At 38.6% G+C, this 20,716-nt stretch overlaps 3 protein-coding genes and 1 non-coding gene across 4 annotated transcripts; 2 read left to right on the top strand and 2 right to left on the bottom strand.

The window, feature by feature from the left end:
• Window positions 1-4,992: 4,992 nt before the first annotated feature.
• LOC133725265 (protein MODIFIED TRANSPORT TO THE VACUOLE 1) lies at window positions 4,993-10,837 on the bottom strand. The gene is made up of 5 exons (XM_062152450.1): window positions 10,225-10,837; window positions 9,022-9,765; window positions 8,627-8,782; window positions 5,799-6,764; window positions 4,993-5,498 (listed from the first exon to the last, which is right to left on the bottom strand). The coding sequence occupies exons 1-5, from the start codon at window positions 10,429-10,431 to the stop codon at window positions 5,457-5,459; spliced, it is 2,115 nt and encodes a 704-aa protein (XP_062008434.1). The 5' UTR covers window positions 10,432-10,837; the 3' UTR covers window positions 4,993-5,456.
• A 1,450-nt stretch (window positions 10,838-12,287) lies between these two features.
• LOC133725263 (tRNase Z TRZ3, mitochondrial) lies at window positions 12,288-18,115 on the bottom strand. Its single transcript, XM_062152449.1, has 12 exons — window positions 17,696-18,115; window positions 16,663-16,752; window positions 16,495-16,539; window positions 16,336-16,390; window positions 16,109-16,152; window positions 15,464-15,961; window positions 15,108-15,373; window positions 14,870-15,017; window positions 14,729-14,770; window positions 13,705-14,090; window positions 12,968-13,607; window positions 12,288-12,846 (listed from the first exon to the last, which is right to left on the bottom strand). The coding sequence occupies exons 1-12, from the start codon at window positions 18,050-18,052 to the stop codon at window positions 12,529-12,531; spliced, it is 2,889 nt and encodes a 962-aa protein (XP_062008433.1). The 5' UTR covers window positions 18,053-18,115; the 3' UTR covers window positions 12,288-12,528.
• Window positions 18,116-18,938: 823 nt separating this feature from the next.
• TRNAN-GUU (transfer RNA asparagine (anticodon GUU)) lies at window positions 18,939-19,012 on the top strand. Its single transcript has one exon. It is a non-coding gene; the product is annotated as a tRNA-Asn (tRNA).
• Window positions 19,013-19,077: 65 nt separating this feature from the next.
• Window positions 19,078-20,603, top strand: LOC133739998 (photosynthetic NDH subunit of subcomplex B 3, chloroplastic). The gene is made up of 6 exons (XM_062167830.1): window positions 19,078-19,380; window positions 19,482-19,592; window positions 19,692-19,748; window positions 19,882-19,944; window positions 20,258-20,320; window positions 20,446-20,603. The coding sequence occupies exons 1-6, from the start codon at window positions 19,159-19,161 to the stop codon at window positions 20,521-20,523; spliced, it is 594 nt and encodes a 197-aa protein (XP_062023814.1). The 5' UTR covers window positions 19,078-19,158; the 3' UTR covers window positions 20,524-20,603.
• Window positions 20,604-20,716: the final 113 nt, after the last annotated feature.

The following is a 20,716-nucleotide window of genomic DNA, read 5'->3' as shown; positions in this document are numbered from 1 at the left end:
TGCTTACACTACTTCAACCATACATGTTCTTCACGGGTGTTATGTTTCTTGTGTGCAGATTACAACTTGGAAGTTCATATTTCTTTGGTCATGGTAGTATAGGATCAACTATTGTATGGTTAAATGTATATGTTGTTTTGCCTAGGAAATGCCAAAGGGGGAGATTGTTAGTGCAATGTTTATTTGATTGTCATTTCCTAAGCGCAACGACCAAGAGTCATGTTTTCATGTAATAGGTTTCTACTCTTGGATCCTTAGAAGAATGGAATGCTTCAAGCTTCATGCACAACTCTCATCAATCAGGTATGTCTTGCATACATGTGCATGCTTGTAAAGTGGTTAGGACTGAACTTGTCTTTAAATCCTATTGTAGGATGCGAAAATCTTTTCAATCCTAATGTACTGATATGCAAATTTTTGGAAGGTTTTATCCAAAGCATTCAAACTTTCTTAAATTGGTTTATGGGCTTTTCCTTTCAAACGTCTGATTTTAATCCATGGATAAAAACTATATATATATATATGTGTGTGTGTGTGTGTGTGTGTGTGTGTGTGTGTTTTTCACGTTGTTAGGGGTGGGACACCAGAACAGAAAACATATATCTGCTACGTTTATAAAGAGCTCTCTGATCTTTCATCCTTAGAAAGTATTGAGCCAATAGTGTTGTTGAGAATTCTTCATGAGCTGTTCCTTGTTTAGCTCTTGAAGGATTATCAAATCCCAAACTTTTTCTGTCAAAAAGTTTTCTGGTTTTATGCTTCATGTGTGTTGGTAGTTCATGCATGATTTGTGCCTTGAGGTGATTGACAACCGAGGTGACAGTTGTGCCATCTCAAGATTGACAAAGGAGAACAAGTTCGCTGATCTGAAAGTACCAAAGACGAGAAGACACCGCTGCCCACTAGATTGGTTCTAGTAGATGAGTTGTGTAAGATCTTTATGTACTTTCCTATTCATATGGTGGATTGTTCACCGGCATAGTGCCCGCAGTTGTTTACCTCTTTGGAGGGTTTTACTGCGTCAACAGATCTTGTGTCATGTGTGATGATTTTATTTTGGATGGTTTGGCGAATTGAATAAATCATAACATCATCAAGTTATTTTGCAATCCTGTATTAGAATGCGAACAGGCATGCACTCCTAAGACTGATTTCTAAAGTTGTTGACATATGGATCAGTTGTATTAGTTGGGAAACACATATATACATTCTGTAATTACAGACTTGCTATTTTTATGGCGTATGTAGTATTGATTACCATGTGAGATTGTCAGAAGCATTGGTTGACTGCACAAGAATGCAAAACTTGTAACACATGTATGTTCTGCGCTGATCATAACTCTATTTGGGAGGTGTGTAGGATGGACCTTCAAAAACACTACAACTTCTTTACACTTGGACACAGTTCTGCAATGCTGTAAAGTGCATATTTCCTATGATGCTAGATAGATAACAAATAGGATCACGTATGCTCCTGGTAAGCGGGGATTCCCATGAGGTTACTGTTTGAAGTTACAAAGCCAATTAACTGGAAGTTTGGGTGGCTTCTTTGAGGCTGGATGATCATGAAGTGGATCTACAATACATGGGGCATTTTAGCAATCTGTGGTAAGAGAAAAAAATTTGTAGCATAAGAATTTGAACTGAGGAGAGCTAAGTTCTTTGGTGAGCACGTGTGCCAGTTGATCTGTAGTGGAAACAAACCGACTGTAAGGAAAACTCTCCTTTTGAAACTCTTTATCCGGTGAAATATAGATGAATTTCCTCATGCTTGACATTTTAATTATGTTCGGAGTTGGATGAGGGGGATAATGCTGAAAGATTGTCACACTGTAACGTAGGACAGTGAGTGATTGAGTCGAACACGTAGATCCACAAGTAGATGTCAAAGCCAAAACACTTTCAGACGCAGTGTCTACCCTCAGTTGTAGACCTGGAGACACAGGTTTGCTTCTTAGAGCACCAACTTGGACAATCTCCAAGAACAACAAATGAAACCTGTACTGGAGTGCCTGTCCTTTAGGTCCCCTGGCCAATCTTCATCTGAGAATGCTTTAAGCTCAAGAGGTGTTCAATAAGTGATGCCATGATTGATTGTTCCTTGTATATACCTAATGATGCGTTTGACAGATGAATAATACATCTCAATAGGTGACTGCATGAACGGCAAATTGAAATAACCTCGTATATCAGGTCTGGCAAATGTATATATGATACTGCAAACACCCCACCAAGCTTCTGTAATGGGATATCCTCAAAAGATAATCCTTCATCTTTAAGAAGGTTTAAAACTTTAAATGAGGAAGGCAGGCAGTAATACAAAGTTTACAACCACTCGTACCAGCCTTGTCATTGATATCCTGTGCATATTTTGCTTGTGAAATTTATAATCCATCTTTGAGATATTCTATCTGATATTCTAATCTTTTATATCAAATGTCCTGGTGAAAGCATCCTTGATCCATTGGATCTCAAACTCATCACCGGTGCAGATGATGTCATCTACACATAAAAGAAGGCAGACAATAGTAGTACCTGATAGTCCAATAAAAAGAGATGCATTAGCTTATGATGAGCTGAAGCCAAGAGAGGGTAGATGAGATGTAAACTTCTCATATGGAGAATTTCTCAATGTGCTTACATAGGTAGCATATGCAGAATCTTCAAACTCCTCTGATTCAGTCATATTTTCCTCCTCCTTGAGGTCCACAATGAAAGGCCTTCTTCACATATATTTGGTGATTTTCAACTGTAGCTTGCTGCAAGAGGCAGAACAAGCCAAACTAAGGTATTTATGACAACAGGGCTGAATGTTCTGTCGTCATCAATGCCCTCTTCTTGACTAAAGCCTCTTGCAACCAAACCTATCCTAGTGTCTTGCAGTGGAGCCATCTGAATTTCTTTTCACTTTGAATATCCATTTGTAACTAACAAGATTTTTTCCTGGTGGGTAAAGACATGAGCTTCCATGTACCTTGCTTGATCAATGCATTGTACTCTTTTGCATGGAAGCATTCCAGTGAGGAATTGCAAGAGCAGATTTTTAGGAACTTGGTTCAGAGTGCACCAGTAACTGCAGAGAGTGGTTGAAGGCAGCAGCAATGCCCTCTGTGGATTCAGTAGGATCAGAGAGAATGATCTCAACGTTTGAGATTGGTATGTATCCTTTTCCTTCATTGAGGTGAAAATGAGTAGATAATGATGGTTCATTTGTAGGTATCACTGGTATTGAGGTAACTCCAGATGTTGAAGGTGAGAACTGTGCTGAAGTTGTAGTCTCAGCTGACCTGTGTGAAGCTTCTTCATTTTGGACAGGAGGAGGTAGACCATGTAGTGAGGCAGGAGGAGTGGATTGGGGTGGAGAGGGACTATGAGATATGTCATAGGAATGAGTAGTTGGAGTAGAGTGGTGAGAGTGAACAACTGGTATGCTAAGAGAACTAGAGAAGTAAGGTAATCAAAAAAACAGGAGTAGAGGAATTTGGTGGAGTAGATTTGTGTGCTGGTGATGGAAGATAACATGATCTGAATTGTGCAGACTGGAAAGGGAATTTATCTTTCATCAAAATGATATGCCTAGACAAACTTTTCTTCTTCGTAGCTTGATTAAAGCAATTTGAACTGCTGCATAGCCTAGAATGTTATGCAATTTGTTTGAGTCATATGGTTTGAGTCTTTCAGAAGGGGTTGCATCACTGGCATTCAGAACCAAATACTCTCAAATGATCCAGAGTGGGGTAGTTTGTGATATAACAACTCAAAAGCAGAAGATATAGATAGGCTTTACTGCAAAATTTACTCCCTCAACCCCCATCTGCTTGCAATGTATTACTGGAAGCTGAGAATTGATTAACAACGTAGATGTGCATGAAAGGCAAACAAAATGAGAGTACTTCTCATCTATTGATCATAAGAAAAATCCAACTGAACCTGGTGCAATCATCTATCTTCGAGCCCCGAACATCATGATGCACTATATCAAAAGGAATAATTAACTTAGAACTAGAATTAGAGAAAGATAGAGTCCAGTAAACTTCTCAGATAAGCAACATACACAGAGATTGGCATTTATCTGGACTAGCAGAAATCTTGCACTTCGACAACATTGAAGTATTGAACTGACAATGGGATTGGATGGATGACCTAATGTTTGATGCCATGTAGAGTATTTGACCGAAGAAGAAAAGTGTAGAAGGTCTTTTGACTGAGACTGGAAACTGGAATAGAGTAGTGTCCTCCCTCACCGGGTCGTTGGAACAGTAGTCTCCTGTCCTCTTGTCCTGTATGGCTGTATCCAAAAGGCAAGTTCATGATAAGTTGGTCTACAACAATTATCCTTGCATAAATGGTAGACTGATAAAAAATTTGTAGCTAATCTAGGTACATGTAAGATATTTTGTAAAGAAAAAAAAAAAAAAAAAACACCAGATGCAGTGAGTAAAGGATCCATTGCCAACATGAGCAATTTTCAGGTCCATTGCCAACATGAGCAATTTTCAGGTCAGTTTGGAGGTGCATGTCTCATTTAATGTTTATTTTCTGGATTGGATCGGCACTTTGCAAACATTGGCAGATGAATGGAGGGCAAATGATCTCCTGGTTTATTTGGGAATCTGGAAATCAGCTTATTTCAAGCAAGTAAACCTCATCTTACTAGAGTTCTACGAGTTGCTGCACAGGACGAATTTAGTTTCTGGAAAGCTAAATGGAATGTTTATGCAATTTATATGGTATAAGATCGACAGCAGCCTTTGGTGTCTTCCCACACTCTTGGGCACATAAAAAATAGAAAGAAAGAAAAAAAATCATTGGACTAGTTGTACATTTTAAATTATAATATTATTTCTACTAGAAAAGGGCAAAAAAAAACTCAAAAGGCACCCGTGAAATGTGAACCAATATTTCAGATGTAAATTTGCAATCCAATTTGGCCGTTCCCTCTCAATTCTATTTCACATAAAAAGGCATTCCCATAAACACAATACAGAGAGATAACCAACGAAGACGAAGTTACTGTTCTCTTATTCCTTTTCTATATCCAAATGCATATACCACAAGTATTTTTTCTGGGAGATGAGACAAAGGCAAGTAAAAAAGAGAAGGAAAAGTAATAGAGAAAACGGCAGGGGGGCTTGGTTGTGGGAGGGGGAGGAGGGTAAAAGGCACTCTACAAATCCATTACAAGAGGGCTGCAATCTGCGCCTGCATTACAATAAAAAACTAGCAAAGCTAACTACAGAACATGCTCGCTCTCTTCACCCTCTGAATCTGGAAAATGAAGAGAAATATGTTTACTATTTTCATCCGCGGTCCTAGATAATTTGCCCTTATCACTGCATTGACTCGTCAAGGAAATAAGTTCAGCAACATGTGCAAATGTTCCTTTTCACAGCAACTACTTGCTCCTTTTGCTTCTAAGAGACTGACCTGCTGCTTTGAAACACAATATGAAAACCTTAGACTACCCTCTTGGGATCACGAGCAGCGGCAATATGGTCCTACAAAACATAACACAAAATAAGAAAACCGATAACTGCATATAAGCATGTGAGAAGGACATAGTAATTCATCATGCATAAGCCAAAGAAAATTTTCCTGCATCGCTTTGTAGATATCTGAATCAAGCACTTTTTTCCTTTTTCCCCTTATGTAGTATCCATTCAACTCATTATTGCATCTGCCATCCAATACATGATACCTACTTTCTATACTTGTGAACAACTCATAATTTGATACTACATCACTCCAAGTCCAATATATATAACCATGCACCATCAAGTTTCAGGTATCAAACTTACTGAGATAAAATCAAACGCTTTGCTATCCTCTTTCTTTGCACTGTTCATCATTGAACTAGGAGCTTGATTCAGATGATTTGCCTGGAATATATCAGGAAGTGCTGGATTATATCCTCCATTTGTTCCAGCAACTTGACTTAAGTTTGGATTTTGAGCATTGAGGTTCCCAAGGTGTTGGAAATTGGACATTGTCGCTAGGAATTGCTGCTGAGCAAAGAGACTTCCCATGGCACCATAATTTATTGGCTGAGAAGAAAAGGCTGGGTTGAACATAAAGCCAGGAGGTACATTGTAAGGAATAGCACCTGGAGGAAATATTGGAGTTTCACTCGTCCGTTCTGTTTGAGAATTGAGAATTCCACTCCAAGCATCCGTGGAGACCTGATGGCTGGGTTGACTACTGGAGTCTGACAAAAGACTATCAGATACTATTCCAGGAGAGGTTCCCTTTTGCTCCATCTTAGAGGCATCTTTATCAATAGATAAACCAACCATTAAATTGTTCAAATTATTAGTATGATCTTGCTCATGCGGAAGTTCAGGATTAGGACCAAAAATATCAAATATTTCGGATCCATTTTTCTTTCCTCCGATAGCATCCTCCTGAGCATCTAGTTTATCATCAATAGTAAGCCCAGAGAAGAGATCATCTACATGTTCTTTACTTTCATTAGTGTGGAATGAGACATCAGCAAAGGGATCATCCTCATTTTTCAGTTCACTGGTGCTTACGACATTCCCTTGGGCATCTCCAAATAAATCATCTATCAGTTGGGGTGGTGCAGTTAAGTTTGTGATGACTTGCTCATTTTGGTTCTCTGCAGCATCTGTTCCATGGTAATCATCTAGATCACCAGTGTCTATCAGGTCAGGCATCTGAACAACGGCAGTAGTCTGAGCCTTCCCACGCTCTTCAGAATTACCTGCCACACTTCCTGTCTGTTCTCCACCTAAGAGGTTTATAACCTGCACATAAAAAGAATAATGTTCATTCAACTGCATGACCCAACCCTGTCTTCTCAAAGAAGATATACATTCAAAGATTCATGTAAAATAGATGCGTGCGCGCACACACACAAGCTTTAAATGGCATATCTGGGCAAGGCCAGACAAATGCATTCAAAGCAAGTTATGAGAATATGAAGATGGAAAAGTCACAATGGAAATCTACAGGTTCTATTTACATGAGGCGCGAAGTAAACTGCAACACAAATGACAAAATAATCAAACAGCAGAATACCAATTATTTATGAGACATCAAGAATTATTGATGCAGAATCCTTTCAATTTCAAAAATCATATGAAATCATTCCTCAGCACATTTCCTTTTTCTTTTCTTTTTCTTCTGGTTGTTTTCTATTTATTGTTTGTTCAATATGCATTGTTGTTTCTTTTGGAGAAACAAGATTTTATTTAAGCAACAGAGATACACAGGGCCACAACTGAAAGAAAGAGAGAAATCAAAGATCTCTCTAAGAATTAGACAAAATAAATAAAAAATCATAAGCAAAAGTAATCATTACTTCACAGCAGCTGGCATGTCCAACATGATAGACAAAAGTGGGTAGTCTCTAAAATCAAGAGGAACTGAAGCAAAAACACAAGAGGTCCCTAAGTTCTTCCGGTTCAACCCCCTTGTAATCCTGAAACGGTAGCTCCATCAAAATAACCCAAGAAACTGCGACAAGCATCCCCGCAATGCCTTTACCCAAAGCTAGAAACTCAATACATCACACTCAAACCACCCTCTGGAGTCTGGGATAACCGACCTAGCTTGTCTCCAAACACCACAATTGAATAGAAAAAGGACAGTGAAGAAATCCATGATCCATATAATCTCCTTCTGGTGTTAAATAAGATGCACCAACGACAGAAAACAGATAAGAGGATTGCTCTGTTGAACTTGCTCAAAAGTGTCAACCCTTGTGAGCCACCAACCACGCAAGAATTTAACTTCTGGAGAGACATTGGATTTCCACATCTGAAAATAAGGAAAGAGAGAGGATTCCCAACATGAGAAGTTACTGAATCATTTGCAAGTTCGAACTTCCATCTTCTAGAATCCACTCTTGAAGGAAACATGCAAGGCCTTCTAATTACCCAAGCAGCACCTCCAGCCCAACTCCATATCACTAGGATGTCGCATAAGACCAAAATTACAGTTCTAATGTAATGAAGAAACATCCACAGCCTGGTGATATGTTCCTCATGATGTCTACTCAGCAAAAACAGTCTTGGATACGACACTTCTGATGGACATTCCTCCAACCAACCATCCTCGTAGAAACGTACCCTCTCCCAATTAGCCAACACAAAATTACAGCACTGTTGGAAAGAGAAATAACCGTGAAAATATCTTCACATGGATGACGGCTTGAACCGGTTTGCATCCCATCGATTTGCAGTATCCCCGTAATTAGTCTAATCACCATATGCCAGAGTTAGTTTCAGACAACTTCAAAGCTACTTGTGGCCTCTCAATCAGGTTGCCCACACCCAAACCCCAAATTTTTGTTCAATATGAACAACCATTACATACATTCCACTTCTTTTATCACCCTAAAAGAGAAATCCTTGGGCCTGCTATGGAAGATGATCTATATTTCATAATTCCAGTTACATTTACTATTGTCTATTTGATTGAGCAGTGATGATTACTAGGAAAGGACCACAACAGTTGACACAGTGATTGAGTTGCAAGAAGATTATACAAAGTATCATTTTTTGGTATATCAAATATTACATGATTTAAGATTATTTCCCATCTTTATAAACAGCGAATCGATGAAAAAACTAGTAGCTACTATATTATAAGAAAAAATGAATACCTTGTTAGCCTTTTCTCGCAAAGAAGCTTGGGGAGACTCTGAGCATCTCGCTACAGCATCTCTGTTCTCAATAAAATAGGATTCAATAATTGAAAAATTCTCATCATCCTTTCTCCTCAATATTGACTCAAGAACACAGATAGCTTTCATGCGCACCTGAAAACAAAAAAGGCCATAAAAAGGTAAGCAAAAAAGTATTAGACATAAGACAAAGCTCAAGCATCAAATATAGAATGTGTTTCTCTTTTAATAAATTTTCTTGTGCTGGAAAAAAAAAAATACACACGCACGCACGCACACACACACACACATAAAAGAATCTTAAGATTATGTGCAAATATGTTCATGCACTATCCAAAAGAATTATAGCCATAAAATAAGTATAAAAAGCATGCCTGCCACAAAGGAGATTGGAGCTTTGATTCAAGGGCAAGACTTAATGCTACCGCATCCAATTTTCCCGCCTCTGCAAGGAAAACCTGAATAGCATCTCGAGTGGGTTGTAAGCGTACACCACCTGACGTTACAATGGTCTCCAACAACCTCTCCTCACGGGTCTTACTCTCTCTATAACTTGAACTAGAATCTCCATTAGTTAGTTCAGGCTTGGTTGACCTTGAGTCCTCACCCCAGGGTCCATTAGCCACATTCTTTGAATTTCCAAAACTACTCTGAGTCTGATTGGGATACTGAAATGGTTCATATTTATCTGCTTTCCCTTCCATAGTCAATGACCTATGAAGATTAGGACTCTTGTAGCTTCCATTGTCATTCTTTTTAAATGACTGACCTTGGGTGAAAGTGCTAAACCCCTGCTTGATAGATGCACTTCCAAGACCAACTACCTCACTAATAAACGATTTCTTTTCCTCTGTTGGCATTTCATAGTTTGTATTCCCAAAACCTTGAATTCGTCTGTTAAGATCTTCTGCAGGTGCGGGCTTACTTTCCTCTGAAAAGATAGCAGCAATAGCCTCGTGAGCAGTGTCCCGCACAGCCTTATTAAGTGCATCTCCTTTCAAAGGATCTGGCTGTCCCTTGTAGTGAAATAACTGGCGCACAGCCACTGAATGTCTCTGCATTTCTCTCCTGAACTCTACACCAGACTTTCCCACCGCATATTTTATCAATCGCAGGGCCTACAGAAATTTTGAGCTTCATAGTGTCAACAACAGTTTTAACACAACAATTGTGGATAACAATTTGCAGGGAAAACAAAGACATATTTACAACTGCCATTCATAAAGTTTACTTCTAAATGTTTCCGGTTATAGAAACTAACCAAACCACTACAATTGACACAGAGTTGGACAACCCAATTCTATCCTCTAGTCTCAGCAAGCATTGTTATGACATGCACAAAACAACAAGAAAATCCAGCTAAAAAGTCACATGCAACCAGCCTAAAGTTCATCGTATCATCTAATTTTCAATTCTTAACATTATTTCACATCATACGAACCCATTATTTCGATCTCAATAGCCGAAAAATGCCGATGAATCCAGCACAGACCTGAAGATCTACCTCAAAATAAATAAAGAGGGCCATGCAGAGGAAGAAGAAGAAGAAGAAGAAGAAGAAGAAAGAAAGAGGATACCTTCTGTTTAACAATAGGGCTTTTATGGTCGAGACGCTTCAACACAAACTCAGACATCTCCTTGACGATACTGCCAGGCGAGGACCTGAGCAGCTGGCAAATCTCCTCCAATTTGTAAACCGGAGCGACCTTGTCTTCGTCCGACGTAGCTGCATCGACCATCCGAGACCTCCAGTACGACTCCACAGCTCTCCGACTCGAATCCATGGTTCCCAATCCAAACACGCAAAACCCCCCCGAACTTGGGAAATAAAAAAACAAAGCCCTCAAATTGAGCTCGGAACGGATCCGATCCAATAGCGCCTGGCCCCTCGGATCGACGCAACACTCGGAATTGGATCGCAGGCGTGGAAAAGAACCAGGCTTTTGCTCAGATATGCAATGATTGGATTGGATTGGAGAGGGCGCGAGTGATTAATTTGTCCGATTGGCGCTGAGGATTTGATTAGGGTTTTAGAGGAAGAGAGAGGTTATGGAAGTTTTGGGGGAACGTGAACAATGAGAGGGAGGGAGGAAGAAGAAGAAGAAGAGAGTTGATTGAGGAAAAGAGAGGGTTAATTGGCGCGGTGTGCAATAAGTGGGGAGACTCACGCACACCCACCTGTCTCCGAATTTGATGTGCGCCCAAATTAGCTTGACAAGTCCATTAGTTCCATGCTCCACCGGTCTTTTTGTATTTTCATTTTTTATTTTTTATTATTATAAGGGTCCACAAGTTTAGGAGAAGAGAATTGGAATGAATGTGGGTCACATCTCAAAATTAGAAACTTATTGCCCATCGACCTAGAGTTAAGAACCCAGATGAGTTGAGTTTAGGAATCAATCAGTTTTTACATTCCAAGTAAGGTATTAGATGAGCCCTATATTCTGAATCATGGTACGTAATCGTCATGAAATGTACAGTAAGTAATTTTCAGTTATAAAAATTGGTTTGTCTATAATACATCAAATAGACTAGTTTGATTCAGAGGTAAACTAATTTCATGCATTGGTAAGATTAGTTTGCGTCTTACTATCCCTGTATTGAAAACCACTGCAAGTGGCCTAGTGGTTCTTGCCTAGTTGGGTGTGCTCTCCCCAACCTAGGTTCGAACCTCAAAGCTGTCAAAGTGGCCAGGCACTGTGCTGCAATGCACAGTTGGAGCATTTCACATGCACTGAAGGGGTTTATCTTGGGCCTAGGAAGCCTTTGGGTTCCCCTTGACAAAGTCAAAAAAAAAATCCCTGTATTGAACTAGTTTACCTCTCCTCCAACTAGGTTTACATGATGTATTGTTACACTGATATACTATAGAATTTTCCCTTATAACCTAGAGACCAAGAAACTAATCTTGCATAATATTGATCTTTTCAGTCTTTCTCCGGTCCAGCCAAATGAGTTCAACCATCAAGTTTTTGACTTGTGCCCCAAGGCAACACCCAAATGAAGGTGAAAAAAGAGAATTTTTTTTCTTTATTGAAAAGAGGATCAAAATATTTCACTCTTACCCCCATGGTGACTCGAACCCATGACATCGATCTTAGGTAGTGGGTGCTCTAACTACTGAGCTAACACCACTTCGTCAGGTGAAAAAAGAGAATTACCCCCCTTCCTTTTTTTCCTTTTTCTTATAGTGTCTTTTTATCATGAAAGACAAGCTCACTGTTTATTACAATTTACGACAGCATAGAGGAAATTTCCTGCTTCAGAAACACTGCTAAGACATTTGGTTGTATTTTATCATCACAAAGGAAGGAAATTTCCTGCCACTGATTTCAATCATGTATAAGTTAAATGTGTCATTTTCAACTTTATATACTTTTTTTTTAGAAGAAGCTTTAGACTTGCCATGAAGTCTTGAACGACTTGAATTGACCATAAATCAGCGTTTTCCTAGGTATGTCTGTTTGCTTTTCTATGCATGGACCGTTTGCTTAGTTTAGAGCATAACAAAGAGACACCCAAAACAAAAAAAAAAAGTTTGTTAACCAAAACAGAAGCTGAAAAAGTTAGTTAACTAAAAAAGGTAACTGACAGCTGTAGTTCCAACTGATTAACTGTCACTCTTACCCACCATATGATATGAGGTCCAACCGTGGTTCTAATCACTTGTGTAGGTAACTGACTATGGAATTTACATTTCATCTCAGTTTCTTACACATACGACTAAAAACCCCATAATCATTCAAAGAAGAGACCTGGGTTGAGAAGTGCTCTCTCAAAATTGAATGATATACACAGATTACAAGAATGTTATAGGAAAATACTAAGGATTACAAAATTGATGGGGAATTACAAGGAAAAAGAAAATCGAATAATTGTTACTACGAAGCAACACTGGCAGCATCTAACATCTCATCTGATTCATCAACTATCATCTCGTTTTTAAAGAGCATTTTCAAGTATGGAAGTACTTTTGGTAGAACTGGCAAATCAGCTATGTTAATACTCATCAGGTCAAATGCAATGCATGTCTTATGCATGTGTGTCTCGTCAAATACTGGGATTTTTGGGTATCGCTGGCTGAAGTGGGTAAGGATGATGCGATAAACACCTGCAGAGTTCCCTACTTCTATGGCTTCCTTGGTTGTGCTGTGGTTTCTTGCTATGGCCTCATCCACCATGCCATCCTCGAACGTTGCCTGCAACAATCACAAGTGCAATTATCAACTACCATCCTCTTCCTTCTCACAGTATTCATAACCAGACTGTATTACAGATTCTACAAACTAAAGAATGTAAAAGTACATGTAAATAACTTGCCTCATGTATAAGAATTGTTGCACCACGAGATGCTTCTGTAAGTGCCGGGCAGGGCCTAGTATCACCAGAGTACACAAGCTTCCACCCTGGTATCACTTTTCCAACACTATTCATTCTCTCTGAAGCCTTCAAGACAACACCAAATGCCTGTGGGCAGTGCATGACAGGAACACTAATCAAGGCTTCCAGTCCAGCTTCGCTAAGCAATTTTTGCAAACTCTTTAGAATTGGAAAAATCACACCATCGTCAACTGGACTACCAGGTCTCTTCCAATAGCTCTCCATACGAGATCCTTTAGCAAATAGAGTAGAATCAACTTTCTGTTGCCTATCTTTTCCGGGAGAGGAGTGACGTTTATTTGATTCAGTAGCACCCTCAAAAGCATTTAAAGACGCTTCTGTGGTGTGCTTACAATCAAGGAACTGCATATCTAAATCTTCAAGTCTTTGGTATGCATCCAAATATCTCTTTAGCTGTCTTGGTCCAACTACAAGTAGTGGTTCATGAGGCACTCCCTTCAACAAAGTACGTCGCAGAGCAAGTATTCTTGCCAACCCCGTATGGTGATCAGCATGAATATGAGAAATCCATATACATCGAAGACCTCTCACAGCATTATCAGCACCCTCTACACCATATCTGTTGTCAATGTACATTAGCAGTCATATCTTAAGAGAGAAAAAGGATAAGACTTACAATAGTAGTAAATGCGTTGCTAAAATTTGGATGGTGGTACCTTCTTTTCAGCTGTCCTAGAGTTCCTTCGCCACAATCTAAAAGCAAACCTCCATTGGAGAAAAGGTTGATATGGATAGCACTGACATTGCGATATTTAGATGGCTGAGATGATCCAGTTCCTAGAAGAACTATCTCCAAATCATCTCTCCTTATATTCTCCAAGCAACTAGGAAGTGTATTCTCACTAAACCATGGCTCTTCAACCATTACTGTATCTTCTTGCCTTGTTTCTGTGGACTGACGCCAGAACTGGCTAACACATTGGGCAGCATCTACAACCTCTGGATTCTCTGAAAGTAAGTCATGAATAACATCTGCGGCAGCCACCTTACTTGGAATAACAGACCGATCTAATCCAAGATGAGCATATGGCCGCAAAGTGAACTATTCAACAAGCAGAAAATTGCAGTTATTAACATTTGTACATTAGTAAAGTGATTACAATGCTGCAGAAGAAACTAGGCATGATGAACCAAACACAGGTCTAATTACTCTTTGATAAATTAAAAGAAGAGAGGGAGAAACAACACAAGTGACATGAAAACATTGTTCTAAAATCTCTCAGGAACAAAATCCCAAAAACGTTGAATTCTTTCTAGACAATTCACAGATGTCTCTCAACTCAACTGAAGATATGTAGGGTGATGAGTACAAATGCATGCACAAGAAGTGTACTCCCGCCTCAAGTTTCTAGATAACAGGTTGAACCACAGGTTGAACCAATGAACTATTCCTATATAAAACTTGGCTGTGAGAAAGAATTTGTAAGTTATATCATCTAAACTACTCATTTTAAATTAGATAATTTAACATAATGAATAGTAGCAATTCCTAAACAACTGAAAATTAAGGACTTCAAGGACTATTCTACTTGATGAAATTTTAGGTAACAACTTTTACCTTAAAGAAGGAAAACATTGCATCAAGAATGAAAAAAACAGAGAGAGAGAGAGAGAGAGAGTAGAGTTTCTGCCGCGAAATCTAATTCACTAGTTGCATCTAAGTAAATAAACCATTCATACCTTGAGGAGGTTTTCAGCGGAAATGCTTTCACAAACAGAACCCTGGCACAATGAAACCAAAATTAGCCCAAAATTCTAAAAAGAACAACTATAATAGCATTACTCATCCTCCAGCAAATACATTTTTAGTTTTTTACAAACCTCACTAGAAGCAGTGGACTCTGGTGCTAAGCAATCACTCTGCTGAAGAGACCAGAAACCTGGAGCTGGAAAGAACTGTGGACATAGATAGTTAAGTCGAGCTGCAATTCTTGCACTTGACTTTAGAATTGGAATCTCCACATTCTTCCTGAAAAAACGCAGAGAATCCAGGAGCGATTTTCAATACGGTGAGCAGATAAGCTCCTAGATGATAATTTGCAAAAATAAAGCAAGTCACCTTTCATGCCCAGCCATGATATGTTGGGCTGAACCAAATCTTTTCATCCAGCTCTGGTAGTTAGAACTGCTTATTAAAGATGCAGGACTCAAATGAATCACACAAGTGACAACCTTAGCATTCTCAGGTGGGCCTGAGAAATCTGCATAATAGCTACTGAGACATTGTATGGATAACAACTCCTGCAAATGAGATTCAGTTGGGCAGTCGACAAGGAGTACAATAGGACCAGGAACAGAGGGCCCCATTACATCACTTGGATGAACCTAAGAAAATAACACATATAAACTCGTTTATATTAAAACACTGCAAGCAGAATAAATATGCTAATCTGTATTTCATTTTTCAGAACCAACCATGATGTTCTGGTAATCCGACTTCACCGAGTTTCCAAGTTGCAGTTCCCGATATTTTGACCCTGGTCTAAGACCTAAAGCCACAGCTTTCGCAGGGTCGAATTTCCCTTTGATGTCAGGTAATTCACAGACATAGATTACAGACATGTCACCAGGCTTTCCAGTAAGTACACTTCTGCCATTTGGACTAATGGGTTCTGAAGCATGATCCATACTATCATCAATGACCTTTTCTCTAGGATTCTGCATGATGGGTACTCCATTCGGGAGCTGAGACCCTTCCAAGAAACTTGGTCGTAGAAGAATGGCTGATAATTTGACAACTTCGTCGTCAACAAGAACAATGGGATCTGTAAACTGAGTTTCATCAGCCATAGGACCCCCCACAGAACCATGTGTGGGCCCAAAGCTCCTAGTGTGAACCATGGCAGCATTTGGAATGAAACACTTCATGGCATCAACCAAATACTTCAGATCTGATGGACCCCACACATTAACCTTCAAAACAACAGCAACAATGAATTAAAATCACATCTTGGTTTCCTGAAAAACTAAATAAACTTATTTGGGAGAACTCAATCCATCTTAAATTAATTAAATGAAGTAAATAAGGAAATAGATAGGAAGTCAATCTATCATACTTACAGACATTCCTTCTTCACCCATGCCAGCCAAAGTCAACAGCAAACCTGTGAGGTAAAGTAAAAGTTGAGCGATTCACAGCCAGCAATAAAATCTCTTTTAGCAACCAATGTAGATATGGAGAAACAATACTATTGCTTAAAGTCATCATCATATAGAGTTAACACAAATGTTACTGGTAATGACTTAGAAAGAAACAAGCATCATATTTGATCTATCAAGAAACAAACCTGGAATTCCACCGGCAGTCTCTGAGCAGACGCGAGAGAGAAATATGTGATCTATCTAAAGAAAATCAAGAACGCTAGTAAGGCATTGTAATATAGGAAGAAACTTCATATTTTCATTCCAACAGCAGAAAATGCGCAAAGGTTTCCGATATCCTATACCTTTGACAACTTAATCTTATGCTCTGTGCAGAACCTTTGCAATCCCTGCAGTGAGAGTTGTATAGTAAGGGGAAGCATAGAACATAAAAAGGAATCATCATTGATTTGAAATTACTATTTTGTAGAAATAGTACTTGAATGATCACCTTTCATTACTACAAAACTTACCTCTCCAGCATTGAAAATAAATCTTTGCTTGTCAAAGAATAGCAACACTGAAGGAGATGTATCCAGAGTATCCATTCCAGTCCCTAGAAACTGCAGCAAGTAGAAGCATGGCCACAATTATTAGCCCATAGCCCCATACACAACTCAAATTTTTTCCTCAAAAGTAAAAATGGAAAAGAGAAAAATAAAAACTCAAATACAAACTTGATAGAAAAACCTTGTTTATTGCACCGCATACCATAGATATAAATCAGTGATCAATGTCATACTGCTTTCTAAACTTCAAGAGACGTGAAAACCATTTTAGATTTCAAAAACTCTCCATTCAGCATGCATAATGCTGCAAAATCTGCTTCCTAAATAAACCAAATTAGTAAGCTTTCTCAATTCCAACTCATCATCACTAATCTGATCCAACAACCAGCATCCACCTATATTTACAAATCCTCTGGCTCGTTCCTTTCCCTTTGAATTGTCATCCAAGAATCAACTTTGGAGCAAGTCAAAATCGTAACATTCTTATTTCACAAATGAACTCGGATGAGATAACAAATGGAAATCCAAAACTGAAGCCACAAACGAAATTTCAAAGTAGAAGCCAAACTTTCCAATATCCAACCCCACAAACTTCAAACCATAAACACAAACAATTCCTACTCCTAAGCAACAACCCCAGTTCCTAGAATCCCATTGCCTATTGTAACTACCAAATTTACTCCCCCTCGAAAATCCCAAGTTCATATCAAGTCGCTGTTTCATTGTTCAGTTAATATAATCTCCTCACACACTCCATGCTTATGTGACAAAAGATTGCAGCTTTTCGAATGTCAGAGTAGAAAATACTTCTTTTTTACCATTTGAACTTACCTCAGAGGTCAGTCACTCTTGAACTATTATCCACATGAGATAAAATCCTAATACTTATCCAGAATCTAAAGAAAGGAACACAACCCAGAAACCAATGCAAGCAATTACAGATTTTACTGTTAACTAAAGACAAAAAAAAACCCAGAAAGGCAAAGGCTTTACATACCTGGACATAAGCTATGGTATTGGTAGGATTGAGAGCGCGGACTTTCCTCTGGAGATTCTTCTTGGGCCTTTCATTCTTGTCGTTACCCTCCGCTCTTCTCTTGTTGAACGAAACGGACTCGGTCTTGTCCTCCATTGCTTTGTCTCGGTGTCTGAGAGTGCTTTTGCTTCTGGGTCCAGGAGACCTGTAGGGAATGGGACGGCGTCGTTTTGGGTGGGAGGAGGAGGCGGAGGCGGAGGCGAGGGCGGTGAGGAGAGAGTAAGGCTTTGATTTGGGGAAGAAGGGTTTAAGGGGTGAGAGTGAGAGAGGAGGGACGAAAGGGCTAAACAAGAGGAGACGAAGGTTTGAGACTTGCATTTTGCGACTTGCCTTGTGTATACGTTTTGGGGGGTTTTAGCAGGGTATTGGACTTTGGGTAGGGTCGATTTTTTGACCCAATCCATCAAACCTGATCAGAAGAATTGAAATACTCCTTGTAAGAAAAGGTACATGACTTGATCACTACATCTTTGACATGGAATTCTATGTACGTGTATTATTCAGATATTTTATCAAATAGTTCGTTGAAAAGTTCGTCAAAATATTTTCAATTAATTAAATAATTAATTTTTTTAATTAAAAATATTCATTTATATTCATTTTTGTTCAATAATATGTGTAAAATACGGGAAAAAAAAACGTAAAAATCGTGTATAGTAAAGTACGGAAGTATTTTAAAAAAAAACGTAAGTACGTGTTTTATTCCCGTATAATACGAAAAATTACTAACTAGAGTAGTTAGTATGAGAAATCGCACATTTATTTTAATTTACTTTTGTAGAATTTTTAGACATTTAAGATATGTGTTATGTGATCACAATATTAATCATTAGATTTCAATATTTACTATTTAAATTTGGAGCATACAATAATAACCCACATTAATTATAGTTACACAACAACGGTACATTAGAAAAGGGACATGTACAGTATGTGGGGTATATATGCTCCGAGTACCAAGACGATCACCATTTATTATAAGCTCAAGCTCAACTGACTCTGAAACTTTTTTGAAAGCTTTAACCCGAAGATTATGAAACAAGCTCAAGCTTCAAGCTCATCTTGGCTTGTTCAGCTCTGAAGTAATTTCAAATTACTCGAAAAGTTCATAATCACCGAGCTGAGGTGAGCTACATTTGGGAAAGTAAAAAACTGTCAACTTGAACGGTATAAATAAATTTAGTTCTGCTCTATACACCAACGAGCTGGAATAGCTCAGTTGGTTAGAGCGTGTGGCTGTTAACCACAAGGTCGGAGGTTCGAACCCTCCTTCTAGCGCCTTTTTTGTAAATTTAGCTGAATTTTTATTTTTGGCCCAGATACCTTGTTTCAGATAAGGTAATTCCTAAGAGCCACCACAATTCATCAGTAGCAGCACAACTATATCCTACCTGAAATTTTTTTGTATCTTTCCAAATATCAAAATGGGTACTCTCCAGTTGAGCTCTTGTGGTTCATCATTTTGCTCACCCATCCCTTCTAACCTGATCAGTCACAACATTACCACCTCCCATTCAACTCCCAAGTCCCTCACTTTCTCCGGAGGGAAAATAAGAGCAGTTAGCACAGCTCCAAATAGTAGTGCATCTGCACAAGCCATTGAACCAGAACAACAACCTCCTCTGGTTGATTTTGCATTTGTTAACGTACGTAATGTCGTATCATATCGAATTCATATATGTCATGAGTGGCATTGGTTGTGCATGCTTTTATCTATATATGTTATGATACACTTTTCCTTTTATAGTCTGTGTTGCTACCTGATCAAACCCCGGATGTGCATCTTCGTCAAGCCTGTGGAGGACAGAAGCTTAGGAATATAATGTTGGATGGGAATATTGAATTGTATGGACCATATGTAAGTTTCAAATCCCTAGCTCTTTAGGAATTTCATGTAGGATGGAAGTATTGAATTGTGTGGACTATGGACTATACTGAACTATATGTACATGTTCAGGCTAGACCTCTGCTGAATTGTGGTGGTGGAGGAACCTGTGGAACATGTATGGTGGAGGTGATTACTTAATTAAGTTTTACAATTTATGCTTTGTGATGCATAAGTTCCATTTATTGTTTTCTTTTAATGGAAGTAGTGAAACAATTACATTTGAGTTTACTAATCATCCATTTCTTGCTGCTACGTACAGGTTATTAAAGGAAAGGAGCTCTTGAGCCCTCGGACAGACAAAGAAAAGAAACACCTTCAAAAGGTATGTCATTGAAAATTGTTACTGATCATTTCATCATATGTGCATAACAAATACCAGGAGTAAGTGATTGAAAATTTTGAACACGTCAACGATGAGACTCAATCACACACATGTTGTGAGAGGAAGGCATTATATAGAGTTCGTGCATACAAAAACAAAAAATGCTTCCTCTGATTATACAGAATCACTAGTTATGTGCAAGGGGAATGTGATTTTGAGTTGTATGCAGATTGAGATATAAATTGCTGTTCTACTAAATTGCATCCATGTATAAATAATGGTATTTGTACCTTAATTGATGAGCTTATTGCAGAAACCAAAGAATTGGAGACTTGCTTGCCAAGCCACAGTAGGGAAACCTGACTCCGGGGGGCTGGTTTGTGATTCCCTCTTTCAGTATCTTTATGGCTTTAAACAAATTAGAGAAGAGGTCACTATTATCTTCATCAACAAGGTATATATTAGTTGGGTTGAATTGTTTCTTTCCTCATTTAATTGCAGGTTGTTGTTCAACAACTACCTGAATGGAAAGCACATGAATGGAAGTATGAGGACACCCTAGTGAACCCTTCACAGTGATCATAAGATATTTTTCTAATTTTCCATTGTAAATTTTTAGATGAATAGAATATTAAATTTCAATTTCAGTTTTTTTTTAACCAACTAAAAGCTTATTAAATTAGGAAATCAATTCCTTCGAAATCGCAACAGATAAAAAGAGGGGTTACATATCCCCATTGCAAAAGCTGAGAACTAGAAAGAGAAAAACGAG

The sequence above is a fragment of the Rosa rugosa genome, chromosome 1 (assembly GCF_958449725.1).
Source record: "Rosa rugosa chromosome 1, drRosRugo1.1, whole genome shotgun sequence".
Taxonomy (NCBI): Eukaryota; Viridiplantae; Streptophyta; class Magnoliopsida; order Rosales; family Rosaceae; genus Rosa; species Rosa rugosa.
This window is presented reverse-complemented; position numbering and strand designations above follow the sequence as displayed.

What these genes read in the sequence shown, in the direction of transcription:
- LOC133725265 (XM_062152450.1), bottom strand. Translation starts at nt 10,431, where the DNA reads ATGGATTCGAGTCGGAGAGCTGTGGAGTCGTACTGGAGGTCTCGGATG. An exon ending in TGCGAGAAAAGGCTAACAAG is followed by an intron (nt 6,765 to 8,626) that starts GTATTCATTTTT and finishes TTTTATGTGCAG; the next exon opens with GTTATAAACCTCTTAGGTGG. An exon ending in AAGCGTTTGATTTTATCTCA is followed by an intron (nt 5,499 to 5,798) that starts GTAAGTTTGATA and finishes TATGTTTTGTAG; the next exon opens with GACCATATTGCCGCTGCTCG.
- LOC133725263 (XM_062152449.1), bottom strand. Translation starts at nt 18,052, where the DNA reads ATGCAAGTCTCAAACCTTCGTCTCCTCTTGTTTAGCCCTTTCGTCCCT. An exon ending in ATACCATAGCTTATGTCCAG is followed by an intron (nt 16,753 to 17,695) that starts GTATGTAAAGCC and finishes TACTTGCTGCAG; the next exon opens with TTTCTAGGGACTGGAATGGA. An exon ending in AGTCCACTGCTTCTAGTGAG is followed by an intron (nt 14,771 to 14,869) that starts GTTTGTAAAAAA and finishes TCATTGTGCCAG; the next exon opens with GGTTCTGTTTGTGAAAGCAT.
- LOC133739998 (XM_062167830.1), top strand. Translation starts at nt 19,159, where the DNA reads ATGGGTACTCTCCAGTTGAGCTCTTGTGGTTCATCATTTTGCTCACCC. An exon ending in TTGAATTGTATGGACCATAT is followed by an intron (nt 19,593 to 19,691) that starts GTAAGTTTCAAA and finishes GTACATGTTCAG; the next exon opens with GCTAGACCTCTGCTGAATTG. An exon ending in AAAAGAAACACCTTCAAAAG is followed by an intron (nt 19,945 to 20,257) that starts GTATGTCATTGA and finishes AGCTTATTGCAG; the next exon opens with AAACCAAAGAATTGGAGACT.